The sequence below is a fragment of the Gossypium arboreum genome, chromosome 8, assembly GCF_025698485.1.
Source record: "Gossypium arboreum isolate Shixiya-1 chromosome 8, ASM2569848v2, whole genome shotgun sequence".
Lineage (NCBI taxonomy): Eukaryota > Viridiplantae > Streptophyta > Magnoliopsida > Malvales > Malvaceae > Gossypium > Gossypium arboreum.
In genome coordinates this window covers 116597232-116621623 of record NC_069077.1, presented here as the reverse complement: position 1 = coordinate 116621623, position 24392 = coordinate 116597232, and the positions used below count along the sequence as shown (strand labels likewise).

General features: G+C 32.8%; 1 protein-coding gene across 1 annotated transcript; it reads left to right on the top strand.

Annotated features, from left to right (window-relative positions):
* Positions 1-3220: 3220 nt before the first annotated feature.
* Positions 3221-15102, top strand: LOC108464217 (probable protein phosphatase 2C 44). Its single transcript, XM_017764382.2, has 5 exons — positions 3221-3900; positions 4152-4415; positions 4501-4777; positions 4925-5079; positions 14655-15102. The coding sequence occupies exons 1-5, from the start codon at positions 3829-3831 to the stop codon at positions 14790-14792; spliced, it is 906 nt and encodes a 301-aa protein (XP_017619871.1). The 5' UTR covers positions 3221-3828; the 3' UTR covers positions 14793-15102.
* Positions 15103-24392: the final 9290 nt, after the last annotated feature.

The window sequence follows — 24392 nt, the reverse complement described above, 5'->3', positions numbered from 1 at the left end:
GAATGATTCAAAATCCCCAACTATGCTGATGTTGGATACTTATCAAATCCACATAAAGGTCGATATCAAATAGGATATTTATTTACATGTGGGGGTACTACCATATCATGGCATTCAATAAAACAAACATTAGCTACCGATTCTTCCAATCATACAAAAATAATTGTAATGCATGAGACAAGTCGAGAGTGTATTTGGCTAAGGTTATTGGCCCAACATATCCAGAAGATATGTAATTTTCCTTTATAGGAAAAGATGTCAACTATCTTATATGAAGATAATGCAGCATGTATAGCTCAATTGAAGGGTGGTTACATCAAAGGTGATAGAACGAAACATATTTCACCAAAATTAGTCTTCAACCATGATCTTAAGAAAAGATGTGATATAAATGTTCAACAATTCATTCTAATGATAATTTAGCAGATCTTTTTACTAAGGCATTGCTAACTTTAACATTTGAAAGACTACTACACAAGATTGGAATGTGTCAACTCAAAGATGTAATGTAATGTTGTTATTAGGGGGAGTCTAGAATAAGTTTTACTCTTTTCCTTTAACCAAGGTTTTGTCCAATTGGGTTTTCCTGGTAAAGGTTTTTAAGGAGGCAGCTTGTAATAAAAGATTGTGTACTCTTTTTCCTTCATTAGGTTTTTATCCCACGGGGTTTTTCCTAATAAGGTTTTAACTAGGCACATTATCTACCAATGGACATCCAAAGGGGAGTGTTATGAATATCTTATTAAGTGGATGTCCATCATGATTAAGATAAAGTTTTGATTTACTTTAAATTCTAATAGTTATTAGAATTAGATCTCTACTTCTTTTATACTTCTTATGCCTATAAATAGAGACTATAATGAAACATTGTAATCATTCTATTGATCTATAAAATACATTCTCTATTGTTTCCCATTTTTTTATTTTTAGTCTCCTATCTCTTTTATTTTGTAACAAAAATAAAATAAATTGAATAATTTATATTCGATTATTAGATACGAAAAACCAATCATAATAAAAACCAGAAATCGAAAAGAAGAATCAAGTTTACTAGATGTTGAGGCCTATTTTACACAGTTTCCTTAAGACAGATTCAGCCACTCCTACGGTACTTAGCGAAACGTTGGTCAACTATCTCCCAAGATATAACAACACGATGATCGAAGCAGTAGCACCTCTGTAGTGATCAACGAACAAACATTGCCTTCTTCTATCACCGAAACGTTGGAAAATATGGAGAGGAAAAGAGAAGAACTTTGGAGAGCAAAATAAACTCGGTGTGAGAGAGTGTGAGTGTAAAAATTTCTGAAGAATTCTTAGCCTTTATAGGCATTCAATATGGAGGAATTTTGGAAATCTCCATAAATAAGGATACAAAATCTGCATTAAAAGAGCAATTAAATCAATTTGATTAAAATCAATTCAAATTGATTGGAATCAAATAAAATCAGGTTATATTTTCTTTTAAATCAGGTTTTGTCTATTTACTGAGAAAAAATAAATTTCGTGTTGGGCTAAAATATCCGTAAGCCCATTTGGGCCCAACCGGTCCAGACATTTCATGTCACCCACATCGTGCGAATGCGCCCCAACCTCGATGGGTTTGGATCTGCACCCCCCTTGGACGTGAGGCAGGGTTTCAAGCTTAGTCATTCAATCATCCTTCAAATGGGTTCTCATATATGTACACATCTCACACTTGGTATTTAACCAATATGATATCTAAGCTTTTCTTTTCCTCAACAAATATTCACAAGTAGCTTACTTTGAGCATCAATTTGTCATTCATCACTCAACCATTTTGAGCATATGATATACCATTGTAAAGGTCTTATATAGTAGAATATAAAACCATAATTTTATAATTCAACTCTCCACCTTTACCAATCGAAATTATGCCTCAAAGTTTCTAAAAATTACAAATTTTCCAACATTTTCTTTCTATGGAAAAGTATCTATAAACATGAACACCATATTAATATAAAATCTTTCAAATGGAAGATAATAAAATTTTATATTTAAAGATATAATACATTTTAGCAAATTATTTTCTTGAACTCCATAAGCATAATATCCTATACTTTCACAAACTCTTTGTCAGTTTCATATTCATAAATAGATTTCTTAAAATCAACACTAAAAGCATTTGAACTCTTATATAGATGGCAAAAATGCTTAAGTGCATTATTCTCAAAGTGGTACACACATAATCGATGATATGATTCAAGCATCACTGTTGAGATCGCTTTACTCATTGTTGCATACAATAAACTAGCACAAAAAATCACCATTCTCCTATGGTTATTCATCTCAACGAAGATAGCAAAAGGTCTGTATTCTTTATTTGTTTGGTACATTGTATCAAAGGATACAACATCACCAAAAAGATTGTAATTTTCTATATTTTTTTAGTGGAATAATGGCAAAAAATCTCTTTTTTACTTTAACAAAATTATTAATGTAGTACTTGTACTTTTAATTGACCCAATTTGGTGCGTCAACTTTTTTTCTAATCTAATTTTTTGGTACCTTTTAGGTTGACAGTCTTAAATTTTGTCAAGTTTTAACACGTAGGCCAATGAATGGATGCCTCTCAAAAGGAAAAATTATTTGCAAGTCCTCTCACTTGCCAGTTTACCAATTCAAACCTAGCTCACCTTGCCATGTGGCGTCCATTAGTTGGCCAATGTGTCAAAATGAGACAAAAATTAACATTATAAATTTGGGGTACCAAAAGATTAGACGAAAATAAGTTGAGATACCAAATCGAACAAATTAGTAGTACATAACATTGACAATTTTATTAAAATAAAAGAGATTAAACTTGAGCAATTTTTAATTCTTTTTGGGAAAGTTTATAAGTATAAATATAAATACATATTTAAATGATTGTTAATATTAAATTGTTATAAGACCTATTATTTAAAAAAATCATAAATTAAAAATTGGTACAGTTTAAATTAAAACCAACAAATTAGATTAAACTCATGGCAACACATGGTGGGATATTGCAAAATGTTTTGAAAATTTTATTAATTTGTAAGAACGGTGCAGAGGCAAGTATAAATTTCCAAGAGGCTGGTTTGAGGGTTCAAAAAGAGAGGGGACGCAAGAGTAAGAGCAAGCAAGTCGCAATGGTCGGAAGTTTCAAGAAACAAAGACAATTGGCCCTGCTCACGCGGAATTTGACATCATCCCCTTTATTTATACATTTATTTTGGTAAAATAAGCAGAAACTAACCAAACAAGGACTCCTCCTCTCTAATTCCTAACAAAGAAATTTTACATATTATACTCTGACTTCTTAAACCAAAATAAATAGCATTCTGAGGGTGTTCTTAGTCAAACTTGAATTTCAATGTCAATTCATCCTTATTATTTATTATATGTATTTTAATTTTCATATTTTTTCCTTTCAACAAAGTCAAGAAAATACGTTAAATATTTGCATACAATAATAATAATAAGCAAAGAGAAAACAATATATTTATGCTTTGTATAGCCAAAAAGAAATTAATGCTTTTAGGTAGAAATTTTATATTCCTCTATTTCTAATTTTAATTAATTTATAAAAATATATACAAAGTAATGGTCAACCAAAACCAACCTTTATCTCTATTATTCATTATATATTTTTCTGATCCTAATTTTATTGGTAATGGAAATTACTCTGTTTTCATAGTTTTGGGTTTGTATTCACACCAAAACTGAAGGTTCTTTGGCTTCTGGGTATTGGCCTGTTTAACCAAATAAAGCATCATATATCAATTATCAGGCAAAGGAAGGGAAGGGTTCTACTTGGTATATTTATATGTTGAATTTGAAAACATGAGCCAACATTCATCCGTTGCAGGCGCCTCCCGCCCCGTTAAAGAAGCCGGCTTTTTTACCAAAATCAAGGTAACCAACCCTCTTCTTCTCATATCGTAATTCATAGATGCCCGCCTGCCTGCTCGCTCTTTTACTTTTTACTTTTATTCAATTACTTTTTCTAATTCAATTACTTGGATTGACTTGTAAAAATAAACGCGTTTGTTGTATCCATATTTCTATGTATGTATGTATGTATGTATGTATGTATGTATGTATGAAGTTGGTGTAAACATCCTTCAGTTAATTTATTGCCCTGTGAATTTGTTTTTGGATTGCAGAATGTTGCTTGCCTGAAATCATCATCATCCTCAGACAAGGGGAAAGGGGGAAAAGGGAAAAGCAAGTCATCAAGTAACAAAGTCTCCCATGGGTTCCACTTAGTGGAAGGTCAATCAGGCCATAAAATGGAAGATTACCATGTTGCTGAGTACAGGAAAAGGAAGAATCATACCCTTGGATTGTTTGCAATATTTGATGGTCACTTAGGGGATCGCGTGCCCAGTTATTTGAAAGACAACCTTTTCAACAACATACTCGAAGAGGTATCTTTTCCTTCTCATCATTATCCTTGTGTTCCAATTTCCATTTGCTTTTTATATTATACATGGCTTAAATACAATGATACAGCCAAATTTCTGGAAAGACCCCGAGGCCGCAATACGGAGTGCATACTCCTCCACAGATAAGTTTATATTGGATAACTCTATGCAATTAGGGCCTGGCGGCTCCACTGCTGTAACTGCAATTGTCATTGATGGCAAAGATTTATGGGTAGCGAACATTGGTGACTCTAGAGCTGTTGTATGTGAGAGGGGCTCTGCCAATCAAATTACAGTGGACCATGAGCCGCATGCTGAACGAAGAAGGATAGAGAAGCAGGGTGGCTTTGTGACTACTCTTCCTGGTAACGTGCATTTTATTTTTTTCCTTTTATCACTCCGTGCACCAAGGTCATTCTAAACTGGTTATGCCACATCGATATAATTGGCAGGCAACATTGCCTTTTATTACAAAAAATAGTTTAATGATGAAAATGTGAATCATATTTCAGGAGATGTGCCTAGGGTGAATGGTCAACTTGCAGTAGCACGGGCCTTTGGGGATCAGAGCCTTAAAGCTCATTTAAGCTCAGAACCTGATGTCAGACATGTCCCCATAGACTCCACTATTGACTTTGTAATACTGGCTAGTGATGGTTTGTGGAAGGTCAGTTGTTAATAGGTTATTATTTATAGCATTTGTCACTTTTGTCTGTTTCTTTGATCTCTATTCTGCATCTCTGGTTTTGTGTGCATGAAGCACCCAAGGAATGGAAATTGCATGTATGTCAATCTGTCTATTGAACAAAAAAGATGGATCGACTTTTCAAAATAAAAACCACGGAATAATCGGGGTGGTATACTGTAGCCTGGTTCTCCTCATGGATTTGATTTAGGGGAGAAAACATCAGTAAACAAATGAATTGAGCAGGAAGAAATGGAACTCTAGAAACTTAGGGTTATAAAATCCTCTAGTTTTTCTATTAATTCAAAAGAAAATAATCAGAATAATAATGATGGCCGTAAAGCCTACAACTTATTTATATAGACTTTCTTTCTTGCAAGTAAAGTTACTAGGCTTTCTTGTAAACAAAGTTTTATTCCAAGCCCTAGGTTTAAATACTTAAGATAACTAATAACCCTAGACATCTATAATATATTTAATACTTAAAATAAATATTATAAGATAAAACTAAAATAATAAAATATTGTAATATAAATAAAGCTCCTGCGTCATTCTCCCCTGCTCGGAAAACTCGGCTACCAGCAAGAAAACTTTCACCACTTTCAGCATTAATTTCTATATCAATACCCCAACTCATGCTTATCATAGAAACATGCTTATTAGAATGCTGCTGTTGCTTTTCATTTGTCAAACTGGTGTGTAGTTGCTCAAAAATATTTGTCTTGAAACTCTAGAGCCCATAAAAGTCAAGAACACCAATCAAGTATTCCGATTCCAGAATCTGACCAGTAACAAGATGTATCTGCCCCCCCAAAAAAAAAAAAGCCAGCCAAATAAATTTGAATAAACAATGTTGGCCTAAGCATCTCTACTGAGAGTTGCAGCATCTAGATCCCACAATTTTGAAATGGTCTCATTACAAGTCACAAAAACATGTTTATATGATTTGCTTTCAACACTACTCACACTTGATCACTCGAAATATGATCCATTACTTTCATTAGGATCATTAGCTTGGCTCAATAATTTAACATTGAAGAAACCTCCAGACATGCCAAGACAAATTCCACTGGAATGTTGATTCTGCATTACTAATAGCTGTGCATCAGATGCATTTTACCAATAGCTACATGCCCTTGAAAAGGGCATTCTCCTTCACACAGTTGGAATCAATTGATTGAAGCGCCTTCTTTAGCTGATTAGGCTGTGTAATTGGCATAACAAAAACAAAACGCAAAAAGTGAATGAAAATTGTGCTTTAGCAGCTGCAGCAGCTTTAGCAGCATCTGTGGCTGCTATAATCTCTTGTGCTCCCTCTTGAAGCTGAAAATAATCACCCTCAATCACAAATAACTCAGAGCATCTAGCTACAAAGTCATCCAACTTCCTGTACCTTTTCTTATGATCAAGGCAGTGTAATGGTGGAAGCACTTTCCCCAGTCTAATTGGCTGCGTTGAGCTGGTTTGAATTCTGCCACCAGTTGGCATTGTACGAACTATGCACACCAACAATGAAAGGGCAAAGCAGTCCCTGAAGTCTTAGATGACAACAAGATATTAGTCTGCCCCATTGAAACTAACTTTTCAGCTGAAATAGCATTAGCACCATTGTTGATTGTTGTTCCACTGAAATTAATAAAGTGCTCATGATTGCTAGTGCCCAGAATAGTTAGTTCTGCATTTAAGGTAGCTATTACAGCAGCTGCATGCTGTTTTGCAATGCCAAGTTGTCTACTTACCTCAGTCATGATCCGCCTAAATGTGTTTGGCATTTCTAACTACTCATAAAGGCATCTATTGTCTTAAAAGTTGTCTCAGAGAAAAAAACGAACTAGACCAAGATGTTTGAACAAATAATTGTTGTTCGGTTGCCAAGGAAAACAGTCGTTCGAAATTATCTTCAAAAAATACTTGTCCGTACCTCTTTCACCAAGACTCTCTCCTATATTAGCAATACCTATTTCACCCGAAATTTCGGAACCAGATTTTCAGTAACATCTTTCACACCAAGTGCAAGTAATTTCCTTCTGAAAGGCTGCATCACCATTACACGATTACTTGCCTTAAAGCATTCTTGCTTTTTCTTGAGTTCAACATTGAATTCTCTCGTAGAAGAATCTGTTTTAAGTGTAGAAACTGAAACGGTTCTTTTTACTCCAAAATCATCATCTACATTGTGTCCTTTGGCATATGTAAGAGATTTCTGATTCGCCTCCAATCCTCCCCTTCTTTTGAGGTTGTGATATGAACAATCTAAGATTTTCCCTCAACTTTTTCACTTTCTTCAGGGTACTCACCATAAATAGGATCTAACAAATCATTATCTTGCTCTTTCACGTACATCTTGCTAAGAAAATCAGCAACTTCAAAATTAATTCCACTCTCATTTAATTCAAGGGCGTGAACCAACTGCTGCTTCACCAAAATCAGATTTATCAGTGAGACTACCTTCTGGAATGTCAAGCTGGTTGTGGGCACCTTTTGGAATCTCCATGAAGATTTCCTTTTGTTCCTGTTGTAGCCGAGCATAAATGGCACATGACAATTCTTCAGTCGCATGTCGTAGCACAGCCAATTCTGTTTCTTGATACTGATTTTGTCTTCCTTGACCACTAATGCATCCAGCTATGGCTTAATAGCAAACCCCGATATAAACCTTAGGATCTAATTAGGTTCTGATACCAAAATTGATGTGATTGAGGGGAGAAACAACAGAAAACAAACAAATAGGAAAGTTGGAACTTTAGGATTATAAAAACCTCTTGTTTTTCTATTAATTCAAAAGAAAATAATCAGAATAATAATGATGGCTGTAAAGCCTACAATTTATTTATATAAACTTTCTTTCTTGCAAGTAAAGTTACTAGGCTTTCTTGCAAACAAAGTTTTATTCCAAGCTTTAGGTTTAAATACTTAAGATAACTAATAACCCTAGCCGTCTATAATATATCTAGTACTTAAAATAAATATTATAAGATAAAACTAAAATAATAAAATATTATAATATAAATAAAGCTCCTGCGTCACTCATGAAGAAAGGGAAAATAGTTAAACAAATAAAAGAACTAGAAGAGAAGAATCAATTTGCAATTTGTAATTTCAAATTTAATAATTGATAATCCTAAACCTCCTGAAAAATAGAAGAGCATAGGTGCCTATAAACTAAACCATAAAGCGTAAAATTACTCCTGGTGGGGGGTAAAATTTTTGTTGCAATGATGCTTTGCGAAACTATCTCATAATTTTCTTCAAGAATGATGAATGTGAGATATTTTCTGCACCCTTCTCTCAGAATTTCTAAATGGTTGAAAACAAATGTAGGAGTTGCTTGTTGTTTGGTGCATTCTTAATTTAAGGTTTAGAGTTCTTAAAGAAAAAGTTTCTCGATTTTACTTCTTTCTTTGTGTCCTTTTTACTGTTTTTATACTGAGGTAATGGATAAGATGCATTATTGTGAATTGTGGTCTTATCCAAGCATGGAAAGAGGGATTACACTTTCTTTCCGAGGTTGGGAAAGTTTAGTTGTGTTTGCACATTCAAGTTTTGTATTTTACAGAGTGAAGCTGTCAAGGCTGTTCTGTTTCTTTCATTCTTTTTTCCTTCTTTTATTTTTTTATTTTGCTTTGATGGGGTGCTGAGTGGCAGTTGGGAAATGGGGAGAGAAAGCTCCCCCTGCTGAAATAGCTGATGTCTTAATCCAAATCTTCCTTAGCAAAGCTTTTTAACAATCTCAATTTTGGTTTGTTTGTTAATTTGAAGACTTGATCTAACAAACCTTACTTCAATATAGTTTTAATTTTACAGGTTTGTTCCATGAAATCTCTTTTCGGACTTGTTCTTCAATCATTTGTTTGATGTACCCATGTTATAAGTTGAGTTAGAAAGCTGATCCATAGCCTTGCTCTAAGATAACGCCTTCCAATGAATTGTTATCCACTAAAGGAACCTCAATATTGAATGCTAGATGTTACACTTTTTGCCTCAAAATAGTTGATAGGGCTTAAATAGACTAGAAAGTGTCACCTTCGTTATTACACTTCACTAATTCTAGAGCACATCCCTCAAACTACAAGTATGTGATAGGGCATTCTTATTTGGACGATCTCTCTCTTTTTCTCAAAACATTGTGGAAGAGATGAGGGAGATATGGTAAATTGTGAAGGCAAATGAGCATTTTCATTTTGTATACTATATACTAGGTAATAACCAACTTACTCCAAGCAATAAGTTGCTCAAATTTGACCTAAGGATTAAATATTTTCTTCAACTCGACTTGAACTCAGGGCAAGAGTTCAAATGCTTAAGCTTTAACATGTTAATTACACCAACAATTTGAGATTGAGTCAACTCACTCTTCATTCTCAAATAGATTATGCTTCATTTTTTAGTTAGGCAGAGTTCATTATTTGGAACTTTAAGAACAAATAATTTATTACGGGCTAAATCTATGTTAGGAAAGGCCATTAATTTCGGATTTTCTAATTAAGGCATTGACATTTTACTTCTTTCCTTAGGTCTCTTGATTGTGCTTTTAGTTTAGTTGATTTATTTCCTTTCTAGAATAGGTTTCCTATTTATGTAATAAGATTAGTCCTTATTTAAAGGGACGTTTGGAGTAATAAAACCTAACCAAATTTTCTATTAAATAAATCTAAAGGCATTTGGATCTCTCTCTTACAAGTCCTAAGGTTTTAGTCTCCCTTTGATGAACTGAACTATCAATCACAATGAATGATCCTCGGCAATAGCAAAATAATGGTTGGCAAAGTGGCGACCAAAAATGCACGAGGAGCTTGAGCGTGTGGACAAAGATAGAACAAATGCTTGATCGTACATTGTAGCTTGCTGATGAAATTATTGCTGAAAGCAAAACACGAGTGTTCAATCAAATGTAGAAGGGATGGATAAAATGATTGTTTATAAAAAGGTCAGTAACTCTATGTTAGGTACAAAGATAGACCCTCTAACTGAATAAAACTAAACCATGGCATCCGCTACTAATCTCATTGCTTTATCCTATGCATCAAACACTCTTAAACTCATCTCAACAAAAACCGTGGCTGCCACAACCAACCTCATTTCCTTGTCATATTGATTAACCCCTTCTAAACTCATATCCCACAATCCAAAACACTTCCAAAATTTAAAAAGTTTAACGAGTCTAAATCCAATGGATTACATAGTGAAAGGGTTATTAATGATAGAGACTCAATTGTTAGTTCTTTTATTGTTAAGAATGCGCAGTTTTTAATTACTAAAGTCATCCTTGGGTTTATGGAAGTTGCTAATAGAGAAAGTTCGCAAGGGTTTTTTTTTGAAAATTGTTAATTCTAGTGAGAAGTTTGAAGAGTTTTGTCCAATGACTCCTATTGGTTTCTACTATTAGTAATGGAAAGGAATAATGGTGTGGTTTCGGTTGGTTTACCTAATAAAATTACCTTCGGTTTGATTACGATGATGAATGATGGATGTGTAAGCACTGAAAATTTCAACCACTCTTTACGAAGGTACCTTTTTTCAAGTTTATCCTTACTTCGAGCTTGAGTACAAGCTCTTTCTCTAGGAGGAGAGTAATGTTATGGGCTGAATCTATGTTAGGAAAGGCCATTAATTTTGGATCTCAAATTAAGGCTTAGATTGAGATTTTATTTCTTTCCTTAGGTTTCTTGATTGTGCTTTTATTTCAGTTTATTTATTTCCTTTCTAGAATAGGTTTCACATGTATGTAATAATAATACCTAAGACATATTTCAATAAAAAAAATCTAAAGAGATTCAGGTCTCTCTCAAACGAGTCCTAAGGTTTTAGTCTTCCTTTCATGAGCTGATCTACTAAATCAAAATAGATCATAACATGATTTGGCTGGGGCCTAATGGAGTAGAGATATCATATTTATCTCTTGTAAGAATTCTTTCTATAAACACTGAAGAGAAATTTTATTGGACTGCTGCATATACATATTAGATTGGTTAAAGTACGAAAACTTTTGCTGTATTGTTTTCTAATCTTTATCTGCTGGGTCTGGTCATTGTTGAATGATAGAGTTCGAACTAGTTTCTTACCAAACTGATCACATACATAAATATTATATATCTAGAAGCTATACACGTTCTCTTTGTTAAACAAAAGAGAATTCCAGTCCCACTGCAGCAGTTTGAACTTTGAGATTTTATGTTGGAATGATACATCCTAAGCATTCTAAAAGTGATCTAATTCTTTTCTTGATAAGTTTTCCTTTATTTTTAATGTTCCACTATTCTTTTAGTTAGTAATTATGCTTCTATAAATGGACATATGACACGGTTACCTAATTTTCATAAGTTTTAATTTTAGGCATCAAAAACAAAAAAATTGCCAAAAGGGCACCACAGTTACAAATCGTTTTCATTTTGGTCACTCGTCATTAATTTGGAGTTATAGACAATGTTATTGTAGACTCATTTTAGTCACCCACTTTGAATAAGTTTCTATTTTGATCACTAATTTTTTTTCTTTTTTTAAAGAATTAATTTTTTTTCCAACAAATGGAAAAAGCCTAGATTTTGTAGAGAAAGACTTGGGTTTTTACATGGAAAAACCATCTTATCTTATTAATTTTTTTTTGTACTTTTTTAGAATTAATTTTAGTTTTTCCCTAGGAAGGGAAAAATTGGGGATTTTATAGGAAATTACCTGGATTATAGGGAAATATTTGGATTTTTACAAAAAAAAGAAGATCTTTTTAATTTCCTTTATTTTTTAGAATTAATTTTAGTTTTTTCAGTAACAAGGGAAAACATGGGTTTTTTTACAAGAAAAACTTGAGTTTTTAAAAGGGGTTGAGTTATAGGAAAAAATTCTGGGTTTCATGTTGCAGCTGAATAACTCAGTTTCCATAAAAGACCAAGTTTTTTAAAAATAAAATTAATTCTAAAAAAGAAAATGAATAACCAAAATGAACAATTAAAGTTGAGTGACTAAAATGAGCATGCAATAATATTGCCTAACCCAAAATTAATGGCTGGTGACCAAAATGAAAACGGTTTGTAACGGCAGTGGTTTATTTTTTTTTTTTTGGCAATTATTTTATTTTATTTTCAATACCCAAAATGAAAACTTACAAAAGTTGCATGACCAACTGTGTAGTTTACCCTTTTATCTTTTAATGAGATTTAATGGCTAGGATTAGGTGGTGATTGTGTCCTAAGGTGCTAGGTTTACTACTATGTAGTTATTGATTTGGACGCTTCTTTATTTTATTGAGTTATCGTCTGACTAGCATGTAATTTCCTGATAATTTTAAAAGGCTAGGCTTCTGAAACACAGATCGAAGAAGAGTATTCCTTTTCTTTTAGAATCTGCCTTCTTAAATGTGCTATTGTTCCTCACCAACTTCGGAGAATTTGGCAAGGATCATTGGGTTCTGATTAAAGTACCTTTTTACCCTTCTTATTATTGGCTAAAAATAAAATTTATTCTAGCAGCAATATTTTGTATTCAGTTATTAAGTGTAGCACTGAAGTTGTTTTATTAGCTGATAACTACAGCAACTTACAATCGAAAATTATATAATATGTTATATTGGAGTGTAGTCTGATTGAATGAGTTAGTCTCATCCCACTTTGGTGGTGGCGAGAGGTGATACTTGAGACAACATTATGTTGCAATTAAGGAGTACACGGGTGGTGGTTATGCTGGTGTGTAATGTTAGTAATTTTTCATGTGATGTTGACTTTATAAGCACATGATAACTACTAAGGTGGTGGCTGTGATCGCTATGTTAATGGCAATGTTGAGATCATGTCTTTGACATTTGACATGGTTTGCCACATTTATAGCCGGCAATGCACGTAATGGTTGTTGACATGCAAAACCAGAAATTCGTCATTAGGGGGAGAGGTGTGTATAAAATTATAAATACGAATAAAAGCACGGATATGAAGAAACTTTTGAACTAGTGAAATGGTGGTTGTTTATTGTATTTCCTTAGATCAGCCGCTGATAATGAAGGCCAGAAACTAATAAATTATATAATATTGAAGTTGGAGCAAGAAAACTATGTTTTAGTGTTTTAGACCCACTAATAGATAATATTTGCAATACTATACGGCTGCCTAATATGTCAAAAACTTGCACTGGGGTTTCAACAGCTTCAATCCTAGCCCTTGGATTAATCCCACATAAATCCCCATTCGAGCTCATATAACGGCATCACATCCTAGCCACTTGATCACTTAAAACTAATGCATAATCACTAACCATTAACCAAAGTAAAACAATAGCCACCGGCCATGTAGTCTGTTGGTACAATGTTGGACTTTAGTTCCAATGACCAGGCATGAACCTTTAAGCTCTTTAATAACCTTGATTTAATGTTCTGATGCCCTTTGCATTTTCCTCAAAATTGATATAGTTTAATGTATAACTTTTTTAGAATTTATGGTTTATTAATTTTGCATATAGTCAATATCTTGATACATTTTTATAAATATTTTTTTTACCTCTAATTTTGTTTTATTAACAGTTATACTAGGAACTGTAGGAAAATGGTACATTGTGTCCTTTTTTTTAATGTTATTAAGTTATTCTTTACTTGGACTTGCCTAATGATAGTTGTTGATGAATGTTCATTACAATGTCTTAGGCTGATGTTTTGGAACGTTAATAACGTAATATCTATTAGATAAAAAGTAGATAATCATTGAATTGATTGTTTATATCCATGAGGTGGTGGTAGATAAATCCTTGATAATTTTGAGGTCATTGAGATTTAAATTGTCAATGATTTAAAACTTTTAATGCATCAATAAACTCATTTTGGAGACAATTCAAGGAAGATTTTCAGTAAAAAAACGATGAAAAATTCTAGGAAAAGCAAAAAAGGACAATTTTTAAAATTATGTCGATAAAAGTAAGATTTAACTAAATGTTATGTCAATACTTTTATCATATTACTGTATTGTTTCATTCTTAAATCAATGATGTTTCCCTTTTAACAGTTATTAGATACAAAATCTCCGTTCAACTATGTCCTTTAGTCTTTACCAAAGGAAAGAAGAAAAACAATAGAAGTAATTCTATTGTTCAATTTTAGCAGTACACAGTAGAATGGAAATTTATCCCGTACATTGATGGTTTTTTTTTTACTTGATCCTGTACATTGATGTTAAATTCTTAAAACTCCACGATTTGGCTATAACTAGGGAAATTTGTAATGACATGCTGATCTGTAAAGCTTGCCTTTGTAGTTTAAAAACTCTACAGTTAGTATACAGGATAATAATCAATTTGACGTTCTTAGTACTAAAAAGTTTGTGCTATTTTAGTATCAATTTTTTTTTTTTAAATTTTATCAGAGACCAACTTAACTTTTGCTCGATTTCCATTATATGGACTTGTTTTAGGGAAATGATCATCATGTGTAGCAAAGAATAATCCCCTGTGATGGTGTTCTTTATCTGCTCTGCTAAAATGAGTTGTATGTTTTTAAACGGCATAGGGTTTCTCTAGTTCTATATTGGCTGTAAGTAGCTGACGCATAAGTAAAAGAAAAATAACTTGTTTCATTTGTTTGGCAGGTAATGAAGAATGAAGAGGCAGTTAATTTGGTGAAATCCGTGAAGGATCCCCAAGCAGCAGCCAAACTGTTAACGACCGAGGCATTGGCTAGAAAAAGCAAAGATGATATATCATGCATTGTAATTCGATTTGGCTGATTCAGATAGCATTGTTTGGTTTTCCATTGGGAGGCGTTGTACATGGGGGGAACTCTTTATGAGTTGGAGAGCTTGGAGGTTCATATATGTGGGTAGGTTTCTTAGCAGGGACAATGATGTGTGAGCTATTAGTTGAGATAGAAGTGTGATGCATTTTTTGTATTCCTAGGGAGCTTCCTCATTAATCAATGATTATGAACATGAACAGGTTTGCATATGAACTAAAATGTGTGGGGGCTTGTCTTGGCTTGGCTTGGCTGCCAATTAATATAGTTATAATATAAGATAGACCTGTGAATGTGATTGAAAAGTGAAAGGTTGAAACAGAGGTTGATACTAATCAGTTGCAGAAACAGTGTGTGGATACAAGTATATATACATATGTTTATGTATGTACATATACATACTTTCTCTCCGTTCCGTTTCCATATACTACTACGGCATTTTGTGCTCAGCATGTATATATCTGTTTACCGTACGCGGCCTTCTACTTTATAAGCACTGCATTTTTCTCTTCCTATTTTTCGCAGAGGAGAACAATGTGATTGGATTGCAATTGCAATAGAAAATGAGGGGACATGTATTGTTCAAGCAAACTTACACAATATTTTACCATTAAATTCGGGATATCTTATTAAGGAAGTGTTAGTGTAATTTTTTGTCCTGAAATTGAATACTATTTCAACTTTGGTACTTGTTTTCTTTTTTTTTTTATTTAAATTTTGTACTTAAAATTGGTAATTAAATTTATTTTGGTATTTGAACGCTTTGATATAGAAATATCAAAAAAAACTTAGTTGTCAAGAGTTGAGGGATAAGATTAAATTCATCTTAAAGAAAAATATCTCTCAAGCCATTGAGGTTATTTTCTTTTAAAGGAAAAGATAAGTTCTAGTTTTTATTACCAATATGTCTTTCATACGAGAACTCAAATTTTGGCAATTTCATTGTGGCCTCAAGTTTAATCCACTTAATTTTTAAAAAGATTCTATTGATGTTTTATTTTGAATATTTTATTGTAAGCACTTTAAAAGAAACTTGCAATCTGGTAAAATTAGCTAAACAAATAACAGGTAAAAGTACTCTTTTTTTTATAATTTTTTAATGTTTTGTATAAGGCTTTAGCTCAATGATAAATTTGACTACTAATATTTGCATGTTTTGTCAAAATGACCCTAATTGTATTTTTGAGTCTTTTTTGACCATCATCCTTTGTTCTGTTTTTCAATCCGCTTTTTCTAACAGATTTCATGAAAGTATCATTAAAAGAATTAACGGGATGATGTAGAATTTCGTGTGGATTATTTTTAATAAGATGTAATTTATTACTTAGATAACCTAACAAGATAATTACATGTGAAAAGTAATAAAATAAATAAATAATACATCAAATTAAAAAATAACTCTTAATTTAAATAAAAAACGTAATCATCTAAAAAAATAACTCAAGAGAAAAACTTCTCAATAAAAAAATATGAAATATTGAAACCTTTTGAAGGAAAAGAAAAATTAGAACCTTGAATTTATTCATTAAATCATTAGAAAAATATATTGAAAAAAGAAAAAGATTGATGGTTAAAAAGGCTCAAAAATATAATTAGGATAATTTTGACAAAAATATACAAATGTTAGTGGCCAAATTTATCATTAAGCCTAACCTTTTAGTAAAACTTTAATTTCTTACTTCTTAAAATTACTAAATTTCTTAAAAAGAAAAACTACTTTATCTTTTTAAACATTTCTAAATAACTAAAATCTTTTGGACATTGCAAAATTTTTAGTATATTACTAAAATTTTTGCGCAATTATTGAATCTCTAACAAATTCTAAATCTTTTGTAGATTTTGAATTTCTTACAGAATTACTAAATCTCATAAACGACTACTGAATTCCTTACATAATTATAGAATCCCTTATGATTTATTAAATTTTAGACTTTCCCAAAACTCTTAAAAGATTATCGAATATCTTACAACAATTTCTTATAACTATGTATATTATTGATTTTCTTTCAAATTTAGTGAATTTCTTAACACACTACTAAAGCTCTTACAAAATTTATTAAGTTACTTGAAATACTGTAAAGTTTTCATAAAACTATAGAATTTTTTGCCATGTGAATTACTGAATATTGTTTAAATTTAAAATATTTTCTTGCACAGTCCCTATAGGTACAATAACTTGATATTCTTGTCACTTTATTACTTGATACAATTGTGTACAATTGCACATTTTCATCGTTCCAACCCTACCTGGTGCATGGTTCACATTCACTTCTTTGATTTTTTCCCTTAAAAGAAAAACTGTGGAGAATCAATTTTTTTTTTATGCTTGATTGATTCTTATGAATAAATGAATGTGAATATTATAAAATTTTCATCACAAGCATGCATATATTGTAAAAATGTCATATAGATTAGGTAAGAATGCCACTAGTACTATTGTATGATCATTCTTGAAATCTGGGATAAAAACCTTACATGTTTTTAAAATATTGAGAGGGAGAAGGTCATTGAACAATACCTACGACCTCCATTAATGGTCCCTAAGTGATAGCATGATAAAGTTTCGAGTCAGTTTCTATCCTGGCCACACCCCAAGGTAAACTTTATCATGTGGGTTCACTGAATGAGATTTCCTTTTAAGAACAACTAGTCAAGCATGACTTTTGGTAAGATTGTCCCAAGATGATTCACAAATGAGAGCATGCTCATGATGGGTGTTGAGTCTCCGGTTGCACACTCATCGTCTCTTATTAGATAGTTTCCCAATAAATCATATTTAAGCTAGAGATGATGGCCAAATGTTAAACAGTCATTGGTTCGTGTGGAGTCTTGAGAATTAAGATTCACAAACTAATTGGATGTAATCCATGTTCTTGTTAGTTAATCATGAAATCCCAAGACGACATGGTTAGTGGGTGTGAGAATGATCGTAGCAACAGAAAAATGTTTTTCAAGGTTTTAATACAGGACTCATGCATCATACTACAGTTCTGATATGTTGCTGAAATGAAAATATTTGCTTAATACAAAAAGTAGTAATTACTGAATCTTTATTTTTTTTTCAATTCAAATATGTCTCATACTCCTCTTAGTAGCATTCTTACTAAAAATAAATTGAATAGAGATAAATTTTGAGAATGGAAACATAACTTGTTTATAGTTCTCAACTGTGAGAAACACAAATTCATCCTTGACGAACCTTGCCCACCTAAAGCTCAGCCCAATGCGAGAAATCACTGGAGAGATTTTGACTCAATTGCTCAATGTTATATGTTAGTGAGTATGAGTAATGTGCTGCAAAAGCAACATGAGAATTTTTCGTACTTCCAAAGAGATCATATGAAAATTTTGGAGGATTTGCTCAGAGGCCAAATCGCATTGGCTTGACAATCCTCTATTACAAATTTGATGAACTCCCAGCAAAAACCCGACACTCTAGTCAAAGAACATATGCTTAAGCTTATATGATTTTTTGTGAAAGTAGAGAACAAAACGGCTGAACTAGATGTGAACACTTAAATTGAAATAGTGTTCAAATCCTTAACCAATGAGTTCGCAAGCTTTAGGACCGCTTACAACTTTGGGAACAAGACGCTTACCTTGACTTAGTTCATGAATGAATTAAAATCTTATAAGTTGATGTTGCATGGTGGTAAGCCGGTTTAGGAGAAACCTAAGGCAAACTTAGTTGTGGGCCCCTAATCATCTAATGGGAAACAACTAAGGGAAAGAAAAAACCGACTAAGTCTTCAGCTCCACCTCGTGTGGATAGGAAGAAGACTAAGAAGTCAAATGCTCCTGAAAAGATCAAATGCTTCTTCTGCAAAAGGAAATGACACTTCAAGTCAAACTACAAGGAGTATTTGGATTACCTAGCCAAAAAGGGAAAATGTATGAGACTCATTTTTGTTAAAGTGTGCTTAGTGGAAGAATCAATTGACAATTGGGTTATTGATTCAGGAGCCACTAACCATGTGTGTGTTTCTTTATAAGGGTTCAGTGAAACAAGAAGTCTGTACGACAGGAGCCCCTCGTTGTGGACTGAAGATGAGAGCTATGTTTCAACTGAAGTAGTGGGAGAAGTTATTTTACATTTTGATAAATTTAGGAAGATTTTTTTAAAGGACGTATTTTATGTACCTCATTTTAAGATGAATTTAATTTCTATAACATGTTTATTTAATGACGATTATTCCATGACATTCAATAAAGGGATTGCTATTCACAAAAATCATTCTATAATCTATAATGGATGGATAGAAAACAATCTCTACATCATCAAATCAAATAACTACTTAATGCTTCAAACTGAAATAGTGAGTAAAAAACTTAAAAATTCTCACTCTAATGAGGGGTACCTATGGAACTTAAGACTTCATCATATTAACCAAGAAAGAATCACTAGACTCGTGAAATATGGTCCCTTAAGTATGCTTAAGGAAGCTAGTTTTCCACAATGTGAATCTTTCTTAGAAGGTAAAATGAATAAGATGTCTTTTAATGTGAAAAGTATAAAGGTCAACCAACCTTTAGAACTTGTACACACTAATGTATGTGGTCTCATGAGCATCAGTGCCCGAGGAGGTTAAGGTTATTACGTGACTTTCATCAACGACTATTCTCAATATGGATATGTATATCTAATGCACTGCAAAAGCGAAACTTTTGATAAATTTCAAGAGTTTCGCGCAGAAATGGAAAAGTAATTAAGTTTATCCATAAAGAATCTTCGGTCTAACTGAGGTGTGGAATACTTGTCTGAAAAGTTCTTAGGATACCTTATAGAGAATGAGATTTTATCTTAGTTGACAACACCGAACACTTCATAATAGAATGGCGTAGCTAAGAGAAGGAACAGAACCTTGCTTGATATTGTTAGTTCAATGTTAAGCTATTTACAACTTCCTACTTCCTTCTTGGGTATGCGATAGAAATGGCTTGCTATATTCTAAATGATTTTCCAACCAAGTCTGCTTGTAAGATACCTTTATGAACTATAGCATGGAAAGAAACCTACTCTAAATCACTTTAGCATATGGGGTTGTCTAGTACACATTATGGATAAGGATCTAAAGAAGTTAGATGCACAGACAAAATTGTACATGTTTGTAGGACATCTGAAATGAACAAAAGGTGGATTATTCTACAATTTGAAAGATAATACGATTAAATTTTTTACTTATGCTACTTTCCTTGAGGAAAGCAACATGGATAACTTTAAGACTCGAAGTAAAGTGGTACTTGAGGAATTTTCAGGAGTTGTAGAACAATCACCAAGTTCAATTCTCGAGGTAATAGAGGAGTTTCTAAGAAAGTGGACTTCTTTGTCTATGATGGTATTATTTATAATATGAAAGCCAATCATGAGGGTGATGATTCACTTACTTACGAGGAGGCTATATAGGACGTTGATTCCAAGCTTTGAAATAGGCCATGGATATTGAGATGGATTCGATGAAATCCAACACAGTGTGAGAACTTGTAGACTTATCGCTTAGGATTAAATCCATAGGGTGTAACTAGATCTTCAAGAAGAAGAGAAATAATGAAGAGAAAATGGAAACACATAAAGCTAAACTTGTAGACAAATGCTACACATAGAAAAAAGGCATCGATTACAATAAGACCTTCTCTCCAGTACTCATGCTCAAGTCTATCCGCGTACTCTTATCCATTGTTAATACTCCCGATTACGAGATCTGACAAAAGGATGTCAAGACAACATTCTTGAATGGCTATATTGATGAAACTATTTACATGGCTAAACCCACTAGCTATGTTGTCAAATGAAAAGAGTAGAAAGCTTGCAAATTGCTAATATTCATTTATGGACTTAAGAAAGCTTACAAATTGCTAAGATTCATTTATGGACTTAAGCAGGTATACCGTTCATGGAATAAAAGATTTGATCAAATGATCAAGACTTTTGGGTTTGCGCAAAACGCTAATGAACCTTGTGTTTATAAGCGTATAAAGGATAAAAATGTGGTGTAACACCCTAAACCTGGCCTAGAAGTTTGGACTGAATCTGGAAAAAGTTACACCAACTTATTGAAATTTGATTTCGGTAAGTATTCAAAAACTATTCAAAACTTTAGACGATTTTTGGCAGAAATATTTTTGAAGTTTTAACTTTGACAACCAACAATCCATTTCAGTTTATTTAAGTGATTTTGCAGCTTCGTGTTAAAAATTGTTAGAGACTTACGAGATTATCAAAAACAAGGCAAGTTCATAAACAAATTATAAAACCCCAAAAGAACCAATCATAGTTACATTAGTGAAAAAACAATCCGAGCTCCCTACGTCATCCGATCCTAAGTCAGATGTTTACTTGAACAGATAAAGATAAGGCAAAGGATGAGCTACCAAGCGCCACGTATAACCAAACTCAAATACAAATAGATAGATTGTAACATAAAAGTCATAGTGATGCAGATAACTTAATAACAATTGTATAACCAATATGGAATAGTTCTAGAGTATCGCAGAGATTTCAACAGTGATAGTACAATAGAACAGAACAAGACAAAATCGAAGAGAGCAAAATAAAAAAAATCAAAATAGAGCAGAATCGAATAGAATAGTACAAAACAGACCAGAATATAACATAAAATATATGTCAATGTCGATGCAGTATTTTTCAAAACCAATCAAAGTGCAAATTTATCAGAAAACATCCTACCCAACTCCGCTACACACCAAAATAGAGTTTCCCAGAACTCGTCCAACCAAATCATACCAATAGATAACTGTGGACAGTGCCACCTGAATTTGTAGTGAAATTGTCAGATCAGATACATGTGGTCAAGCCACCATATTACAATCAAGCTACCATAACAGAGTTGTGAATAAACCACCAAATAATACAAATCATTAAACTGCCATAAACTCCCTCCTTACACGCCATCCCAATCCCTTGCAATATGTCATGGCATGCAAATATAGAGTCAAGGTGATAAGCATGTAGGTCATGCATCATATAATAACAGAATCAGTAGGTGTGGGAGTCCATGCTTTGTAAAACGGATTTATCAAATCTCAACAGATTACATCAGATTGCCATGAAATCATAAGCATGGTTATAAGTCAGAATCAATACCAATCAATTCAACATATTTAGATATCTCATATTTTAAATCATAGAGTAACACAGGGCGTACCATCAGATTTAACATAATACAGATCATACCTGGACAAGTCACATACCCAAACACATCCAAACAAGGGTACCTTATACATTAGCAATCATCTTTACTTGTTGGAACAACGGAAATGTGCAAGTGTACACAATCGCAGCAAGTAATAAAGTGACAAGTAAATGTCGAGTTATCATACCCACAGGGACTGTGAAAAGAATTATTTAGCAAGTAATAAAGTCACAAGTAAATGTCGAGTTATCATACCCACGGGACTGTGAAAAGAATTATTTATGAATGCAATTAAAAACACTTTGGTGAAGAAAAATATTTTGATTTGAGGAGGTGATTAAGGACTAAGATTTTTAACTAAGAAAAATAAATAAAGAGGAAATAAAAATTCCAATGCACGATTTCAAAAGATGATTTTAATCAAGATGACATAATTGTGTTAGATTAATTACATTTTTTAACTTAGAATTACTAAACTCATGTTCATGTTGTTACGAATAAATTCACGACAACTTGGTAATTTGTTAACTTATGAACATACTCACCTACCAAAATCCATTTACCTCTTGACTATATCTCTATGTCAATTCAACCGATTACACAAATTTTAATAAGAAAATGTGTTAATGCACATACATACTTATGAAATTAAAATAATCTCTTGTACATATCTCTATGCCAATTTAGACAATTAATTCAATCTTATAAGCACATAAAAGATTATGTGAGGTAACAATGTATTCCTACCTTGAAATAGTCTAATCACAATAATCTTGCAAGTTATGCAAGGCTAATGTATCGTAAGATACCATTGCTAATTTAACCCTCAGCTACCTTAGATGATTAAACATGCACTGATTAAGTATTGTGTCAATTAATTACAATTTCAATATGTTTAAATAATTAATTCTGTAACACTCCTTACCCGTTTCCGATGCCAGAATAGGGTACGAGGCATTACCGGACTTAATCGTTCACAAATATGCAAAAATCAAGCTACAAATTTTCTTTTAATTCAAAACTTTTCATACACATGCATAATGTCCTATACATGGGCCTACGAAGCCCTAAACATGCATTGAAAGTAGTTAGGGACTAAACCAAGAACCTTAGAAAGTTTTGGGAAAACTTAAAAAATTTCTTTCTATGAAACAGGGTTACACGCATATGTGGACATAGGGACACGCCCGTGTCCTCAGGCCATGTAACTCTCTGTTTATGACGTCAGCATGCAAATCGAACCACACGCCCAGGCCACACGCCCGTGTCTTCAGGCCGTGTCCTTCACACGGTTGAGACACACGACCTTGTCTCGGCCCGTGTAGTCAACACTTAGGCTATTTTTTAAGCCTTCATGTTACCCATAAACTCTTACAACCTTATACACATTAAAACCATGAATCATGGCATCATTTTAGTGATTAAACAACCTTTATTAAGACATTTTCATAACATTATCATGTCCTCTTACAAGTTATGCATCTACTCATGCAATACCAAGTCTAGATTCCTTAATCCACATTCATAAGATTTGTCATTTTGACGATCACTTTTACCATTATACTATGGTTACCAACTTATCCATCAAGCACTCATGTTCAACCATTATCATGTTTTTTCTATAGCGTGCAATTACTACATGACTATGACCACCTCGAATGGTCACAAAGCATGCATCCAACACACATGACATAATACCAACCAAGCATGGCAAACAACCACAATCACATCATGGGCATGAAGATATAGCATAGATAGATAGGTTTACACACCATAATCAATATAAGACACACCTCTTGGCCATATACAAATGACTCAATATAAGCCAATGCATTTGGCTAATCATAAATATATATATCATAAAACCTAGTCCCTATAAATGCCACTCACTTGAACATGCTTAACATATATCAATATTCCAAGGGTGATGGCGTGATAGTGTGATGCTGCCTCCGACAATTTCCAATCCCGAGCCAACCTGACAACACTAAAGAAAAGGAAAGGAAGAGGGTAAGATTTATAGCTTAGTAAGACTGTATGAAAATAATAAGCAATATGCCAACATGCTTCTTAAGGTAATACAACCATAATTACATTTTTACTTATATTCTAGTCATGCTATTTTCTCAAGTCATAGTTACCAATTTATTTATATCTGGAGCTACGGAACTCCAAATTAATATATGATAGTTTTCCCTGAAACTAGACTCATACATATTATTATCATAAAATTTTCAGAATTTTTGGTCCAGCCAATAAGTACAATTTATTCCTTAAAGTTACCGCTTTTTTATTGTTTGATAGTTCCGACCCCTCTTCACTAAAAATTAATTATCTTATAATACGAGACTCGGATGATGTTATCATCTATTTCTCTTGAAAATACTCATTAATAATTCTAATCATATAAATTATAACCCATAACTATTTTTTTACAATTTTCA